The sequence below is a fragment of the Pteropus medius genome, unplaced genomic scaffold, assembly GCF_902729225.1.
Source record: "Pteropus medius unplaced genomic scaffold, Ma_sr-lr_union100, whole genome shotgun sequence".
NCBI lineage: Eukaryota > Metazoa > Chordata > Mammalia > Chiroptera > Pteropodidae > Pteropus > Pteropus medius.
Window position 1 is genome coordinate 24453656 of NW_024340696.1, and position 15313 is coordinate 24468968.

At 34.0% G+C, this 15313-nt stretch overlaps 1 protein-coding gene across 4 annotated transcripts in view; it reads left to right on the forward strand.

Moving 5' to 3' along the window:
• Positions 1-8569, forward strand: part of LIN28B (lin-28 RNA binding posttranscriptional regulator B) — a 101913-nt gene extending 93344 nt beyond the window's left edge. For all 4 annotated transcript variants that reach the window (XM_039869502.1, XM_039869508.1, XM_039869501.1 and 1 more), the window contains one exon: positions 3709-8569. In XM_039869502.1, the coding sequence (XP_039725436.1) occupies positions 3709-4078 (370 nt within the window). In that variant the 3' untranslated portion in view covers positions 4079-8569. The remainder of the gene's footprint in view (positions 1-3708) is intronic.
• The last annotated feature ends 6744 nt before the right edge of the window (positions 8570-15313 follow it).

A 15313-nucleotide genomic window follows, 5' to 3' on the forward strand; every position in this document is an offset into this window, starting at 1 on the left:
ATTGATCTTTTCTCTCATCTTTCTTTTCCAAGAATTTTTATGTACTCTTTTCCTATATTCATTCCTTCTCCCCTTCCCCATAGCTTGCACTTGTTTTTTCCACTCTATTCTCTTTCCCTGATATTGCTTTACTTACTATTCTTTCAATATATCCTTCCTCTTGAGTAGCTTTTACAGATCACTGTATCCTTATTCTTAATGACCTCACCAAACCCCACAGAATACAGATTTAAATTTCCACATAAATTCTTATTAAGCTAACACTTTATAAATACTTAAAAGCACCTAAGTTACATTTTATCCATTACATTTTTAGACAGGCAAATCTGGCCCTTTATCTGTAGTATCACCCCTCTGCCCGATTTTTTTAAATCAATTTTGAGACTTAAGGGAAATACACAATTGAGAAATCCTCTTATTAAGCCATTGAGGTATCATTTAAAAATTAGTATCTACATATAATGTCTGTATAATCTAGTAGTCATTAGTTGAGCTCAGTTCTAACCATTTTTTTCTGGTGTCTTTAGAAAATATAATTTACTTATTCAGTGCTTTGGACTCCCAAAATGATAATTTTTACAAAGATCAGAGCAGATTTAAACTCTGATTTCTGAATCAGAGTTGCCATTTTTATTGTGGAATCTTCAAAACTTTGGATGTTTTGATTAACCTTTTTAACTAGAGTAGGTGTTTGGGCTTAGCTTATTAAAATTCACATAATTACTTATTTCATCATGTAATTAAATACTTCCAAAGATGTAAATCTAAGAGATTTGTTTTAATTTATTTTACCATTTTATGTGCTTCCTTTCTGCTCTGTCATTGGTATTCTCCTTCCTTTTAAAATGTTAATCTTATCTTTAAAAATTTGATTATCTTTAAAAATTTGATTATCTTCCATCTTAAAAAGCATCTTTTAAGAAATAATATTTGTAGAATGTGCTATGCTAGCTCACTAGAATTAAATTATTTATAAAGTGATTTTTATGAAGAATTTGATCAAGTTCTAAGATTAATCTGAACATTTTTATTTACTTTATGTTTAATATATGAGAAAATATCCTTTGGGCCACTGGTTCATCATTCTGTAGAATACTTAACATTAGCGGGAATACATAGAGTATGATTTCTTTTTATGCAGTCTTTCGCTTATGAGTACGTCCTTATATTTCTTAAGCATGTAACTATACATGTGGACACATGCCACTTTTAACCTCACATCATAATGTAAAATTCATTCAAACTAACAAAAGCAAGCTGACTTGGAGAAGTGTAGAGAGTGAACAAAGGAGAATAGTACCATATAGAGCTTGTATGTGATGTGTCATTTGTGAGCTGAACATTTCCATTTTGGTGTCAGTCTCTTGGGAAGGAAGGGGTTTCATAATGGGGTGTGATCACACTCTTAGTAAGAGTGATTGACATTGAACAATTAAATAGAAGAGGAGAATAAATACCACTCCTCCCCTTTAAAGGCTAAGCATATATACACTGAATGCAAATCTTTTCAGTGTGGAAGGCAGTCTGGCCTAATGATAGCACATATCTAAAAAGCTAGGGGAGTAAATTAACTATGCAGATCAAAATACAAGGAAACTAAAATTATATAGTATCCTTAAAAATAACTTTTAAAATCCAAATGTAATGGTAAATGCACATATAGAATATGATAGAAGACCCCATTTGTGAAAGTGGAATCTGACATCAGGCCCTTGGTAAATGAGTGGGCAAAATGGTTCCCTGAATTGGATAACACAGTGCATACCACAGTGACTGATGAAATTGATGTGTCCACAGGAGAGCCTGCTCTATTACTGAGCCTTTAACCCATTTTCTCTTTCTTCGAAAATGAGCTCTTGAGTGGATGTTATCCGCAAGAAAGTGAATTTAATTCAAAAGGAGATATTTTATAGATGGGCAAATTTAATTTAAGAATTCACTTACTGTTATAGAAGAGAACTATATGAGAAAACATTATGAGTAATCTGGTTGTATTTTTCAAAGATGTCATTTTTGAGTGTTATTTGGGGACCCAAATTTCAAGCATAAGTGATTTTTATTATTTATTTTTGTATTATCTTAAAACACATGGCTGAAACAATAGTGAATCTGCATTGTAATATTTTATTAATTTATCATGTTAAATTATGTAATTGCACAAGAAATAATTTAATTAGAAAAAGTGATTTCTTGGTTTTTCCCTTTAATATTTCAAATGATGCACTTTTTTCCCCCTAAATACTTGTTAATATTGCAAAGAGTAAAAACTCTTCTTGTGAACCCATTATTCTGAAATCTATAAGGTAACATCGACAACTGGAGAAGCAGGCAGTAGTTATCCTAGTTTTTGCCAAATAAAAAAAGTCACTCTTTATCATTTATCCCAGAAGATAAAATACTAAGTATTTTACATATACTGCTCAGTAGGTTAGTAGTAGCTTAGTAGTTTGTCTTTGAAATATATGGTAATATAAATTATTAAGCTTGCTAGTCTCACATACACATAAATCTAATTAATTATAATTATTTTGTTGTCATTATCATCTTAATCTGACTCACAGTGACCACTTACTTTGCTGTTTTTTAAAAACTTTGTGACCTATGGTTTGTGCTTCATAATGAGAATTATGAAGTGATAAATGTATTTGAAAATAAATTTAAAATAGAAAGTCTTTAAAACATTTCATTTGGAGACAAAGTAATAAGTAAATTTTATACTCAACAAGTAGATTAAAAATTTTAGTACAAAATTTGATTTTCTCCACTTTATACTGTTTTGTCATTTTTAATATAAAATTTTAAAAGAAAATCTGACAAACTATAATTTACTTACTGAGCTTTTAGAAGCTAAGTCAAATTTTCTAACATCTAATACAAAGCCATGCCCCCAATGTGCATATAAATATTAATTTAGGATGAATTTATGTTTATTTCAATTTAGAAGAATTTACTCTAAAGGAAAACTAATTTCTTACAGAAGAAAAAGAAAGTAAAGTTTCTGAACTATCATCAACTTTTCTTAATCCAATCTAAGTAATTAGAAGCTTTCTTTTATAGCATTCTTTTGATTCACATACTTACTGTACTTCTCTAAAATTACTTGATAATTTTCCAGATATCATTCACCATAGACGTATGGTTTTCCTGCATATCAACTTTCACGGCAGTACTTAATTTGTACAAAGGAAAAAAATTCTTTAAGTCAGCTGGTTTCCACACTCAGAGTAATTTTACCCCCAAATAAATGTTAAACTGATAAAATTTAATCTGCTCTATAATTTTCCCAATTGCCAAGTGCACTGCCATTGCATATTATGTCAACAGCTGTATTTTTTAACTGTCTTTATTTAGAGCTAGCTAGTTGTTTTTTGTTGAACATTGGCTGCCCTCTAGTGGACTAAACTGTTCTTTTACAATAACCTATCAGATTTTAAAAAGGGGTTATTTCTATATGGAAGTGATTTATCTTTTGTGTTTTACGTTGGTGTGTTTAGTACAACTAGCTTTATAACTTTGCTGGAGCATTTTTGTGATGATAGTCTGCAGCAACTAATATAAATAGCATTACGTTCTTATTAAGAAGGCACATTAAAATAAGCTGATCTCATTGACAGTTTGTATATTTCATTATCTTTTGACAGACATAAAATAATGTCTATTTTATGACATATGCTCCCTACTTCTAAGATGTTTTCTTTCTTGTTGCAGATGCTACAACTGTGGTGGCCTTGATCATCATGCTAAGGAATGTAGTCTACCTCCTCAGCCAAAGAAGTGCCATTACTGTCAGAGCATCACGCACATGGTGGCAAACTGCCCACATAAAACTGTTGTGCAGCCGCCCGTCAGTTCTCAGGGAAGACAGGAAGTAGAATCACAGCCATGCACTTCGACTTTCCCTCGGGAGGTGGGGGGAGGGCATGGCTGTACATCAGCACCGTTTCCTCAGGAGGCCAGGTCCGAGATCTCAGAATGGCCAGGCAGGTCACCTCAAGAGGCTTCCTCCACGAAGTCACCTACAGCACCAGAAGAACAAAGCAAAAAGGGGCCTTCTGTTCAAAAAAGGAAAAAGACATAACCCCTCTTCTTAATGTGTCATTTTCTTTCCCCGGTTGGGAAGTCTACCTCATGCAAGTACAGGAGAACAGTATTTCACAAATAGCAGCTAACCTGGGATTTTAACTACTGTTGAGGAACTGTGAATTTTTTTAAACAGACAAATCACTCTAAGCAAATTACATTTGAGCAGGGTGTCATGTTTTATGTTATTCAGAGAATGAGATACTGTGTATATCTATATGTGCATGTGTGAGAGGGAGAGAGCCTGAATCTGTGTGTGTGTAGGAGGATTTATATAGGAATGTAGACATATATATAAAGAGAGTTTATCTTTATATATGTGTGTATATAGATACAAGCACACACCCTCCCTCACAGAATTTGACATCCCCAAGAACTAAAAACACTCATGTGAAGCATTTTAGATGGTTTCAAAAATAACCCCTGAAGTTTTTCTTGAAATGCCATTCCCTTTAGATTACATACAAATAAAAACATGACTGTTACCTTTTGTGTGAACCAAAGGATACTTCAGATCTCAGAGCTGCCAATCATATGGTACTAAAGGTTTTTAAATCATCAGTTCTCCCAAGTTTGGGATTGCCTTTTTTTCTTGATACCTGTAGAGTGACCCCCACCCCCTTTGAAGGCAGTAACTTAACTCCATATGCCTCTTGACTGCCATAAGCTTTTTTGAATCTGGGATACATAACTCCAGAAAAGACAATGAATGTGTAATTTCTGTGCCGATATTTCAATGTTCTTAATTCATATATTTTGATTGTAAATTAGATGCCTATTAAGAGAAAAGAAGGGGAGGGCAGTGTAAAAATGTAGTGACTTGATTGCTTTCATTGGTATTTTGATACCAGCTCATAATCATTTATGTTATGAGGTTTTTGATGGGATTGTGGCAACAGTATCCCTTGACTAAGTCAGTCCTAACCATCGCTTTGAGCAGGGGCCCTCCTTGTTTACTACTGAAGACCTTGGAGGAAAACTCCAGTCATTTGGTGTACATTTTTGGTGGCTGTTTTTATTCCCCCTGGTGAGTTATCTAACTTCTTTCTGAAACAAAATAGCAAGAGATATGAATAAAATGCCACGGTTGAGAATGAATAGTAAGTAGATGCTCACAATTACCCAATATGTGTGACCGTCAGTAATATTAAAAAGCGCAGTGTTTGGTGGCAGGCAACTAGAGTGATGAGCCTGGACAGAGGTATCAAAACCTCTCCTACCAGAGAGCTAGAAGGATTTTATACGATAAAGTTGATCTTATGGAAGTTCTCTCCATTACTCATGCTGAAGTACCTATATGGTGGATTCAGGATGAACATGCAATGAAGGGAATAGAGACATTTCTCAAGTTGGTCTTCAGTTATGTTAATAAGTTGGTTAGGGACCAATCGTAGTATTGGTCCTTTTAGGTTTCGGTCATGAAAAAAATCATTTAGGTGTCATCCTGGTTATAGATACTATGGGTACATTTCTGAAACATCTGCAAGAAGGTATCACTTAATTATAATGCTTAACATTGGCAGTAAATGTTGTTTTGTATGAGCCTGTTGGTGTAAGCTTGGATAATCAAAAAAGAGAAAATAGCATGACTCAAATGAGACATATTCTACTGAACAGTTTTGGCTCCCTGTCCCCCTGTCCTGCCATGGGAGACCTGAACAGTTGCTGCTGTTTCAGCAAGCCACGAATAAGGAGAAATGCCTTGGGCTGGGCCATCAGTTCTTTACAACCCAGCTTGAATTCCATGACAGTGTTTGTGAGAATCTCCATAGTATATACTGAAATATCAGTGTGCTGTGATGCAACGCTTACCTTTGACGATATTGAATGTGATATAGCTGTAGAGAAGTACTTCCTTGCCTTATGTGAGGATTGTAAGCTTATTTAAATTATGTAGACAAATCAAAGTGGCATCGCTTAATCTTTAGCAGGTATAATAAGCAGGTTAACAGTAAAAAATGCAAAACACAATAAGTCACTTTGAAAATTCAAACCAAAGTTCCTTGACTTTATAGGAATAGGACATTATGGACTTGAGAATTGGACATTCCCTGTTTACATAAAAAAAGTTCAGAGCTGACATCCTGGTTAAAAAAAAACAAACAAACATTTTATACTGTGGACTTCGTGGGTGCAATTTGAAATCATTTTAAGCATCTTAACAGACTGAACTAAGAGCACATACCAAACCTATCTTGATTAAAAGTTGGGGTTTATTTTTTATATAAGAATATTATCACTATTACATAACATACTCAGGACAAAGAACTTTGCTCAGGGAACATACCATATAATGTTGATTTTTTACAGAATAGTCTACAGTCCTGCTTACTCAAAACAAACCAAATAACCTGGACCTTTATATAAGTATTATGTACTGATGTTAGTAATAACTACCTCTACGTTTGACAGATCAAAATTTCTGAATATCAGATATCAGTTCTCTCTGTTTCATGTGGAAAGTACTCTAAAGCAGAATTCCTGAATTCCTTGCGTGTGGGAATATCACTGATGTGAGCAGTGTTCATTTACATGGGTGAAATATATTCTGTTTACAACAAAAGGCTACCTCATAGATGATGCATAGCACACCTTTATGCTGCTCCAGCCTTACAGTTGGCTGTTAATTCTCTGGTACAGAAACTTTTTATCTATAATATAAATAACAACTTACAACTCCATGTTTCTGACAAACACTTGTGAATAATGAAGCATCTCATTTAGTTAGCAAAGTCTCCAAACATTTCCTTAAAGTTACCATGTATTTAATTTAAGGAATTATGGGCATTCTTACATTTAAGCAAAACAGAACATAGAAGCTATCTTGGAAATAGCTGCTTTGCCCAGAGGTTGGGGGCGGAAAGTATAGCAGAAGAGGTTGGTATATGAGTGTATTCATGCTGAGCAAACGGTATAAAAGATGCCATTCTTCGTTTGTGTCTGTGATGCCCTGAAGCCAAGCATATTGCAGCATTATTACCCCAGGCACACTAACTAACTAGCACTGGCTTGCCAAGGAGTGGACATAGAGTGCATGTGCAATGCCATTTCTAGCTACTGAGGGGAAGGGTCTGTGTGAAGCATCTGTTTACAGGTTTACTCATGGATTGGGCAGGAGGTCTGTGAATTAGTTGCCCCTTGACTTCACCCCCATGTCAACACAAATGTAATTCCTAAGAAAGATGCTTTACCAGTCTCTTAGCCCTGTGAGCTATTCCTTTGCTACATGGCAGATGATAGTGGAAACATTTTTATACTTGCATTTCTAGTCTTTTTAGACTTTGGATGTATTTTTACAATTGAAAGATATAGAAAGATTTTTACCTGCTTATAACTTGGAAGTTTGGCGTGCAATGTAGGGGAAAAGATCAGGAAACATCATGTTCTTAGCATCGGTCCATCTACAAAAATAGGATGTTTTTATTGCCAATTTTTTTAATACTCTGGCCCAGTTTTATTTTGCACCAATGTGGCCCCAAGTTACTGCTAGTTGTATTTAGTTTGTGAATAGAAGCTCATAAGTGTTAATAGACTTTGTAACATTCACTGTAAGATGAATTATACAGGACATGGGAAATCTCATTAAGTCTAAAGTTAATTTAAATTAATTTATCTGTTTTCCTCTAAGAAATGTTTATCATAAAATATATATGTGTATTTCCCCTTTGGTTATAAAATTTGGGAAAGTATGTACAAGTGCAGCTGCACTGCCTTTAATTTTCTAGATGTCTTAATGAGATTTATTTGTTTTAGAGAACAACTTGTTAAAAGCATCAAATTCTGTCTTACATAGCTGTCATCAGCCTCTTTAAGACGTGGTGGTTGTGTGATCTGTGTCATAGTTCAGTTAGAATAAGAGGTTGACCTATGAATCGTTTTTAAATTTTATATATGGAACAAAGCTGCAAAGTTATGGCAAAGTACTGTACTGTGAGAAATTATTACTCTATTTAATACATCTGTGGCTTAACACTTGTGAGAGTTTACCAGCTTGAAAATGATGGTGTTGACTACCTCTTGAATTACTTACATCTACCAACCACTGGCATCCACCACCAAGCTGGCTTTAATTAGTACGTGTTGTTTTTGGTATTAACAGCTCTAACCATACTAGAGACCAAAGTGAACACTGATTTCTCTATGTCTTTAATATGGTGTTTTATCTAGTGTTTTTAAATTATCCTGTGTAGTATTTAGATGACCTCATTGTCCATTTTGACTCATGTTGTTTACAAGTGAAAATTTTTTTTAAAAAATCATTTGAACTGTATGTTTTTAAATGACAAAAAAAAAAAAAAGAGTAGATGTTTGGAATAGCATTTCACCCATGTGCAGACATCCCAATGGACTAAAGTACTGTTTGCCTTTCTGCAGACCATGAATTTTATATTTTCATTTCATGCCTAATGTCTTATTCTGTCAATTGTGGATATTTTGAGGTTTAAAAAAATTACTTGATTAAAAATAAAACATATAACGTTGACATTTACGATGAGTTTTGTAGATTATTCATGATTTGTATGGCTGCTTGATTAAATGAATGAATAAAAGGCTATTGAGGCAGTATGTGCATCAATCAGCATAAATTAAAGAGTTTTAACATATCTTCAGAGGTGATTATAAATATGGACCTTACTTATGACAATACAGATGGTGGATAAATTCAGTCTGAATGAATCAAGAAGGAAAGATGGGTTCTGTCATCATTAAGAGTCATCCTGCATTAGCCAGCATGGATTATGCAAGCTTGTGAATCAAGATACATACTTCATGTGATCAGGAGAAGTCACCTGAAACAAAAATATTCAAACCCCAATGGGGAACCGTTTTAGGATTTCCCTACAATTTTTTTTCTTATTATTTGTAAAGGTACAAAGAAACAAAGTCAAGTTACACCAGTACCAATATCTAAAATGTGAATGTAGATTTGTCGAACTGTGTATACACTGTTGATATACTACAGAAACAATTTGATAAAACTTGAGTGCTATAAATTGGCCAGTCCCACGATTACGCTCTTTTTCATTTGCACTCTATACCTGGATGACTCACTGTGCGTGTGCATGTTTGTGGGTGGTGAATGGTGTCTACTCTGACTTACTTTTTTTTCTTTTTAATCGTGGTGAAAAAAAGATAATTTACCATCTTAATCATTTTTAAGTCTATAGTAGTGTTTAGTATATTGTGCAACAGTGAATGATTCACTTTTAGAATGTGAAGGTCTCTATCATGTATGCTCATGAGAGTGTGATTACATAAACATTTCAACCACGTTTATTTTTGATAATATTTAAAAGAGTAGATTTTTGTTATAAAAGTAACATTGTACTTTACTGTAGGGAATAGGGAGAACCTTAAAAAATAAAAATTTATACATAATCCTATCACCTGGAAATATTCTTTATTAATTTCAAATATAGAAAACCTCTTTAAAAATACATAATCCCATCACCTATAAGTAACTATTAACATTTTTCATTGATTTTCTTTTCTTTTATCAATAAATTTGATTTTTTAAAATAAAATTAAGTTACATTATAAATGATTTGGAACTTTACACTTTTTCCCTTTACATCATATATTTTACTATATCAGTAAAAATTGTTCAAAAACATTTTTTGATAAATGTACAAGTGGTTTGAGGAAGTGAGACTCAGGTGAAGTAAGAAAGATGGAATTGATTTGGATGGGTGAAGGAAGTAAATGGAAGACAAGAAACAGCATAAACAAAAAATCAGAGTTGAAAATAAGCAGTTCACATTCAATCAATAAAGAGATAAATTTGATGAGACAAAGTATTAAAATCAGGGTGAATACATTGGAGGGCAATCTGTGCAGCCAGGAACTTCAGGGGCCACCTACTCTGAAAGAAGGGCAAAGCACAATTGAGCGCCATACGCTTACGCCCAGCTTTTTCCCTAAAGGCACTTTCCTGTTTCCTGAGGTGCCACCACAGGGTGATAGAACCCAAACAGGAAGTGGCAGTCTTAGCGAGCTGAGGAAGGTGCTTTAGTCACCTTCCTTATTTCACCCTAGTCAGCCCCTGGTTGGGAGGCTAAAGGAGTTAAAAGAGCTTTTCTCAACCATCTAATGCTGGACAGATAGGGATGGAATTTGAAGCCTCAGAGAGTTGGACGGGGCTTGGTCAACACCTGGGCTTTTTGTCTGGATCCCAGAAGGGCTAAATCTAGGAATAAGGGCCTGTCCTAAGATTACAGGCCAAATACCAGGAAAGGGGCAAACTTGAAATAGACCAGCCCTAACAAAGACTAAAAACCCTGATACTCTACCTACCTACCAAAATAAAACAACCCTCCTTGGAAGAAGATAACATTACCCAAAGGTTCTACAAATTTTCATCTGCAATGCCCAGCATTCAGTCAAATAATAGGAAGCATGCTAATAAACAGTATCAATTCACTGGAAACAATGGAAAACAACAGATATATAGGCAGGTGTCTCAGAATTGCAATTATTATACAAAGACTTTTAAAATAACTAATAAATAGAGAAAATATAAAAGTCAAATTTTAGAACCCAAAATTATAACGACTAAAAATTAGAATTCAGGTGGGTTTAACAGAAGGTTAACTGCTGAGAGAACAGGGAGAGAAAAAAAAAGCAGAAAAGCAACAGAACAGAAGATTAATAAATAGGAAGAAAGGTCAATAAAAAGTATCCAGAATCATAGACTGAAAATTTTTAATGGAAAAATATGGGTGAAACCAAATTGCAGAGGTTTAAAAAAATAGCAACACAGCCTATACCACTTGTTTATGGGAGTGAAAGGGAGCATAAATGTAATACAATTAGAAAAAATAAGTTACAAATTTTTCAAGATTAAAAATACTAGGGGTTTTTTGTTTACTGTTTTGTTTTATTTCATTATGGGAAAATATATAGAATAACAAATAATGTGCTACAATGTGGAAAAGCTATAGGTGTTAACAAAGTTACTAAAATTATTACAAAGTTGCTTCCTTAACCAAGTTATTGCAGTGGTAGAGTTTTGCTTCCCAACTTGCTTGCTAAAGTAGCCCTGTTGGACTCCTGCTCTGTGCTTGTACTCTTTAAGGTGGCTATCTTTCACAATACCTTGTCGAAGTTTTGAATCCTAGTGAATCTGACGATAAAACAGACAGGCAGGCAGACAGACAAGAAAGACTGATCCGTAAATCAAAGAACAGCAACCCTTTGCTTCTATACCATAACGTCTTCTCATGAACTTATCATTTATTTTTTAAGGATACAAAGCATGCATTTGAAGGCAGAGGGAATAGAACCAGTGGAGAGAGAGACAGAAGGTTCTGGAAGATGACCTAAGTATAAAACTATGTACTTTCATGAAAGAACATGGGGGAAAGGACTTCTCACCACTTTTTTTTGTTTGTTTTCTTTTTTGGTTGCTTTCTAAGCAGCCATTGGTAGGAGAGTGGGGTGGGGTGCGGTGAACACAGGGACACTTAATTTTAGAATTTTAATGGAACTCCCTAGACCATCACTGAAAAGCTGGGGCTTAAGATAATCTGAATGTTTTATAACTGTTTAGAAATCCACAAGATATTTTGCTGGTGAACCCACATGCTGATTTGGAGAAACATCATTTACCACATTCACCCTCTCCTCTACACTGGGGAAAAGAAGTTATAGTATTTAAATGATAGGAGAATTTGACAACTAAAATATAGGTGGTCCAATATGCTTCTGTAATTAATGTTTCTTTTCTTTTTCTTAATTAAAAAAAAAAAAATGTAAGACCCATTCAGGATAAGAAGAAGCCCCAGAATCCTCTACACAAAGCACTGCATTTGCCCTATACCCCTGTTTGTGCCTCTTGTAGAAGCTTTCTGTAAGTGCCTTTATATGAAGCTTTTGCTTGGTAGGCTACTAAATCAAAAAATTACTTTTGTGACAATCTACCATTTTGTGACAGATCCTGCTCCTGTTTTCTTGTTATTTTCACAAAATTGATTTTTTTTTCCTCTCAAAAACTCTATGGGTTCTATTGTCTGCTTTGCTTTCTAGAAACAATTGAAATTTAAAAGAAAGATTTTACTGTTACTTAAATATAACTTGTCATCCTCAGTTTAGAAATCAGCGTATGTTACCCTTTCTAATTCTCTCTCTCTCTCTCTCTCTTTCACTCTCACACGCACACACACACACACACACACACACACACAGGTATACATTTTCTGAAGTGGTTTTTAGTACTCCGGAAAATGGTAAATGTTTCTGAGGCTGCATATCAGGCATGTTTCTTAACACAATATTTCCACTTAAAAATTTTCTTATCTATAAGATACATTTATGTACTTTGGCTATAAAATTAGTCAAAGTTTATTGAAGATGTGAGCTATTTTTTGAAGGTCAAGGGCTTCAATTTCCATTTAATTTCTGAGCTGCTTCACACCTATAGCTATTTGCCCGTTCCAGTTTATAAAAATTCTTTAAAGTCTACTCCAACCTTTGGGTTTTTGCTCACACCTCAAATGACATGGTTCTACATTTTTGTCAAGAAAACTAGACTCACACTTAAATATTATAGTAGCAATAATGCTGCAAAATCAGAGTAGATGGAAAGAGAATTTCGAACTTAAGAATCAAACCATATTTACATTTGACTTGGTTCAAATAGATGTATTATTGACATGTGGTCCTTTCTTACTGCTTTTCTACATTTTCTTCTCTAAGTGTGGCCTCACTACTGGCATATCAGATATTTCAAATTTTATTTTATCACTTCTTTCATTTAGATCATCAGATCACATATTCGAGCCATTGCAGTTACCTCCACACTGGCTCTTCAAATGTTCTTATTTCTTCATGAAATTAATTCTGTACAAATAATTTTCATTAGTTAGTCCAGATATATTAGTTTAGCTAGTCCTGTGTTAAACTTGCTTCTGCCACTCACCCAAAGCAATCCGTTTAAAACAATAATAAAATCTAATTATAACCATAATAAGCTTTTTCATGATAGAAAAATTTGAAAATGCAAAGGAGGGGCTGAAATGTGAGAAGCTGTTGTTGAAGTATTCTGGAGATGTGCCAGTGCTCACTGTTTCCTTGGGTTTGTATTTCTTTGTTAATACTGCACAGCATTAATGGGGAGACATATCAGATTACCAGGGCAATTTTAACAGAGTAAAATGTTTGGAAGGAGCCCTGGAATGTCATTTGGTCCATTATTCTACCTTCATCAAGGGTCACACCAGATCATTCCAGATTGTTATTCCCAAAACTTTCAGGAGAGTCAACAAGTTCTATTAGAACTCCATCACCATGTCTAAATGTTCCAAAACAATCTCCAATCCCACCACAAAATAAAACAAAACAAATTAGCAGTAAAACAAAAAACAAAACAAAACAAAACAAAACAAAAAACTGTGGGCCAAAGTCAGATTACTTAAGAGACACAATTTGGAAGTGCCAGAGTTAATATGGAAACAATTGGAATTGAAGAGAAAGCTTTCACTGTTACTTAAACATAATGTGTTATCCTCAGTTTAAAAGCACCCTTAGTGCTTTTTTTTTTTTTTTTAATTAAAATTTCTTAATGGAACACTGTCCCAACTAAAATTTTTTTTAGGTCTCCCGTCAAATCTAACCTAAATAATATAACACTTTCTAATTTAGTACAGTGTACAATGGGCCTTTGGAAGTGTAGTAATTCCTTATGGTTGAGATGAAAGTCTGATTTTTAAGAAACTGTAGAAGTGTGATTTAATGATTCTGTGATTAAAGACTATGTATGATGCATTTCAGTTGCTGCATGATATCACCAGAGGGCACTCTTCACTCGCTCTCTGAAACAATTTTACATCACCTCATAGCTGCTATTTGAATTTCTGTATATTTCATATGTTTGATGAACTTAGCCAAGGAGAATTTCTGCTTGGAAAAATATGTAATTATAAGAAATGACTTTATGGGATCTTATGCAGAAGACAGGCTGTCAATGTGGAATCCGTGGGTATCAAAGGGATATTGATATCGGTAACGTCTAGGACAAAAATTTTTATCTCAGTATTTTTAGATCTTCTCGTAATAAGAAACTTCAAAACTGTGAACACCTATATTGCATTGCTACTCATACTTGCATTACTGTCCCATAAATTTCTTATCCCTGTTTCAAGATATAAGAAATATAAGACTTTAAAAAAATTTTTTAGGGTTTTTTTCACTTAAAACTTTGATGTTCTTCTCACTTAGACATTTTAATAGGTCTATCCATGCTCCCATTATCTGAGAAAAAAACTATATCTTGTCGAAATGCTCATACTATCACACACACCCAGGTGTTCTGGGTTTGGGATTTGAAAGTGTGTACCTAGAAATAAGGACAAATTAAATAAATGTTACAAGCGAATTTCCAAATGTAATTTAGTGAAGAGGAATTGCTTTCATCTTAAGCTTCCATTTATGTGTTAATATAATAATAGCTTTCAATTTCATAGTGCTTTATAGTTTACATAGGCTTTGAAAATGGGTTCTTACAAAACCCTTTTAAAGATGTCAGATATTAATATTCCTATATTACGAAAGAATATACAATTGGGCTCAAGGAGGTGACATTAACTGCTCAGGTCACATAACTAGTCTTGGAGCTCGAAGAGACATCTCAGAATTCTGATTGTAATTATTCTTTTCCCCCAAATACCAGAATCAGGCTGTAAGCTTGTTTCTGACTCTGTTATATAAGAAGCTACAGAAAGCCAAAGAACATGACTGAGGGAGCTGAACAGATCAAAATCATTCACCAACAGTGGTCAAAAGGTACAAACTTCCATTAATAAAATAAATGAGTCCTGGAGATCTAATGTACTGCTTGCTGTGTACTGCTATAGTTAATAATACTGTACTGCACATTTGAAAGTTGCTGAGAGAGTAGATCTTAAAAGTTCTCATCACAAGAAATTTGTAACCATATGTGGTGATGGTTGTTTACTAGACTTGTGGTGATTATTTCTCACTATATATGTATAAAAAAATCATTATGTTGTACACTTGAAAGTAATATGTTATTATTTGTCAATTATATCTCAATTGAAAAGTTCCAGAACCAAATATTGATATACACAGGAAAAAAAATCACGCCAACAAGACTATTTACACTTGCTTTAATCTGCATGTTTCCTTCTATGCCACCTGCTATTCACTCTTCAAACCCCACACTGACACTCCTGCTGCTTTATGTTTCCTAAAGCAGGAAGCAAAACTAGAAAAGTAT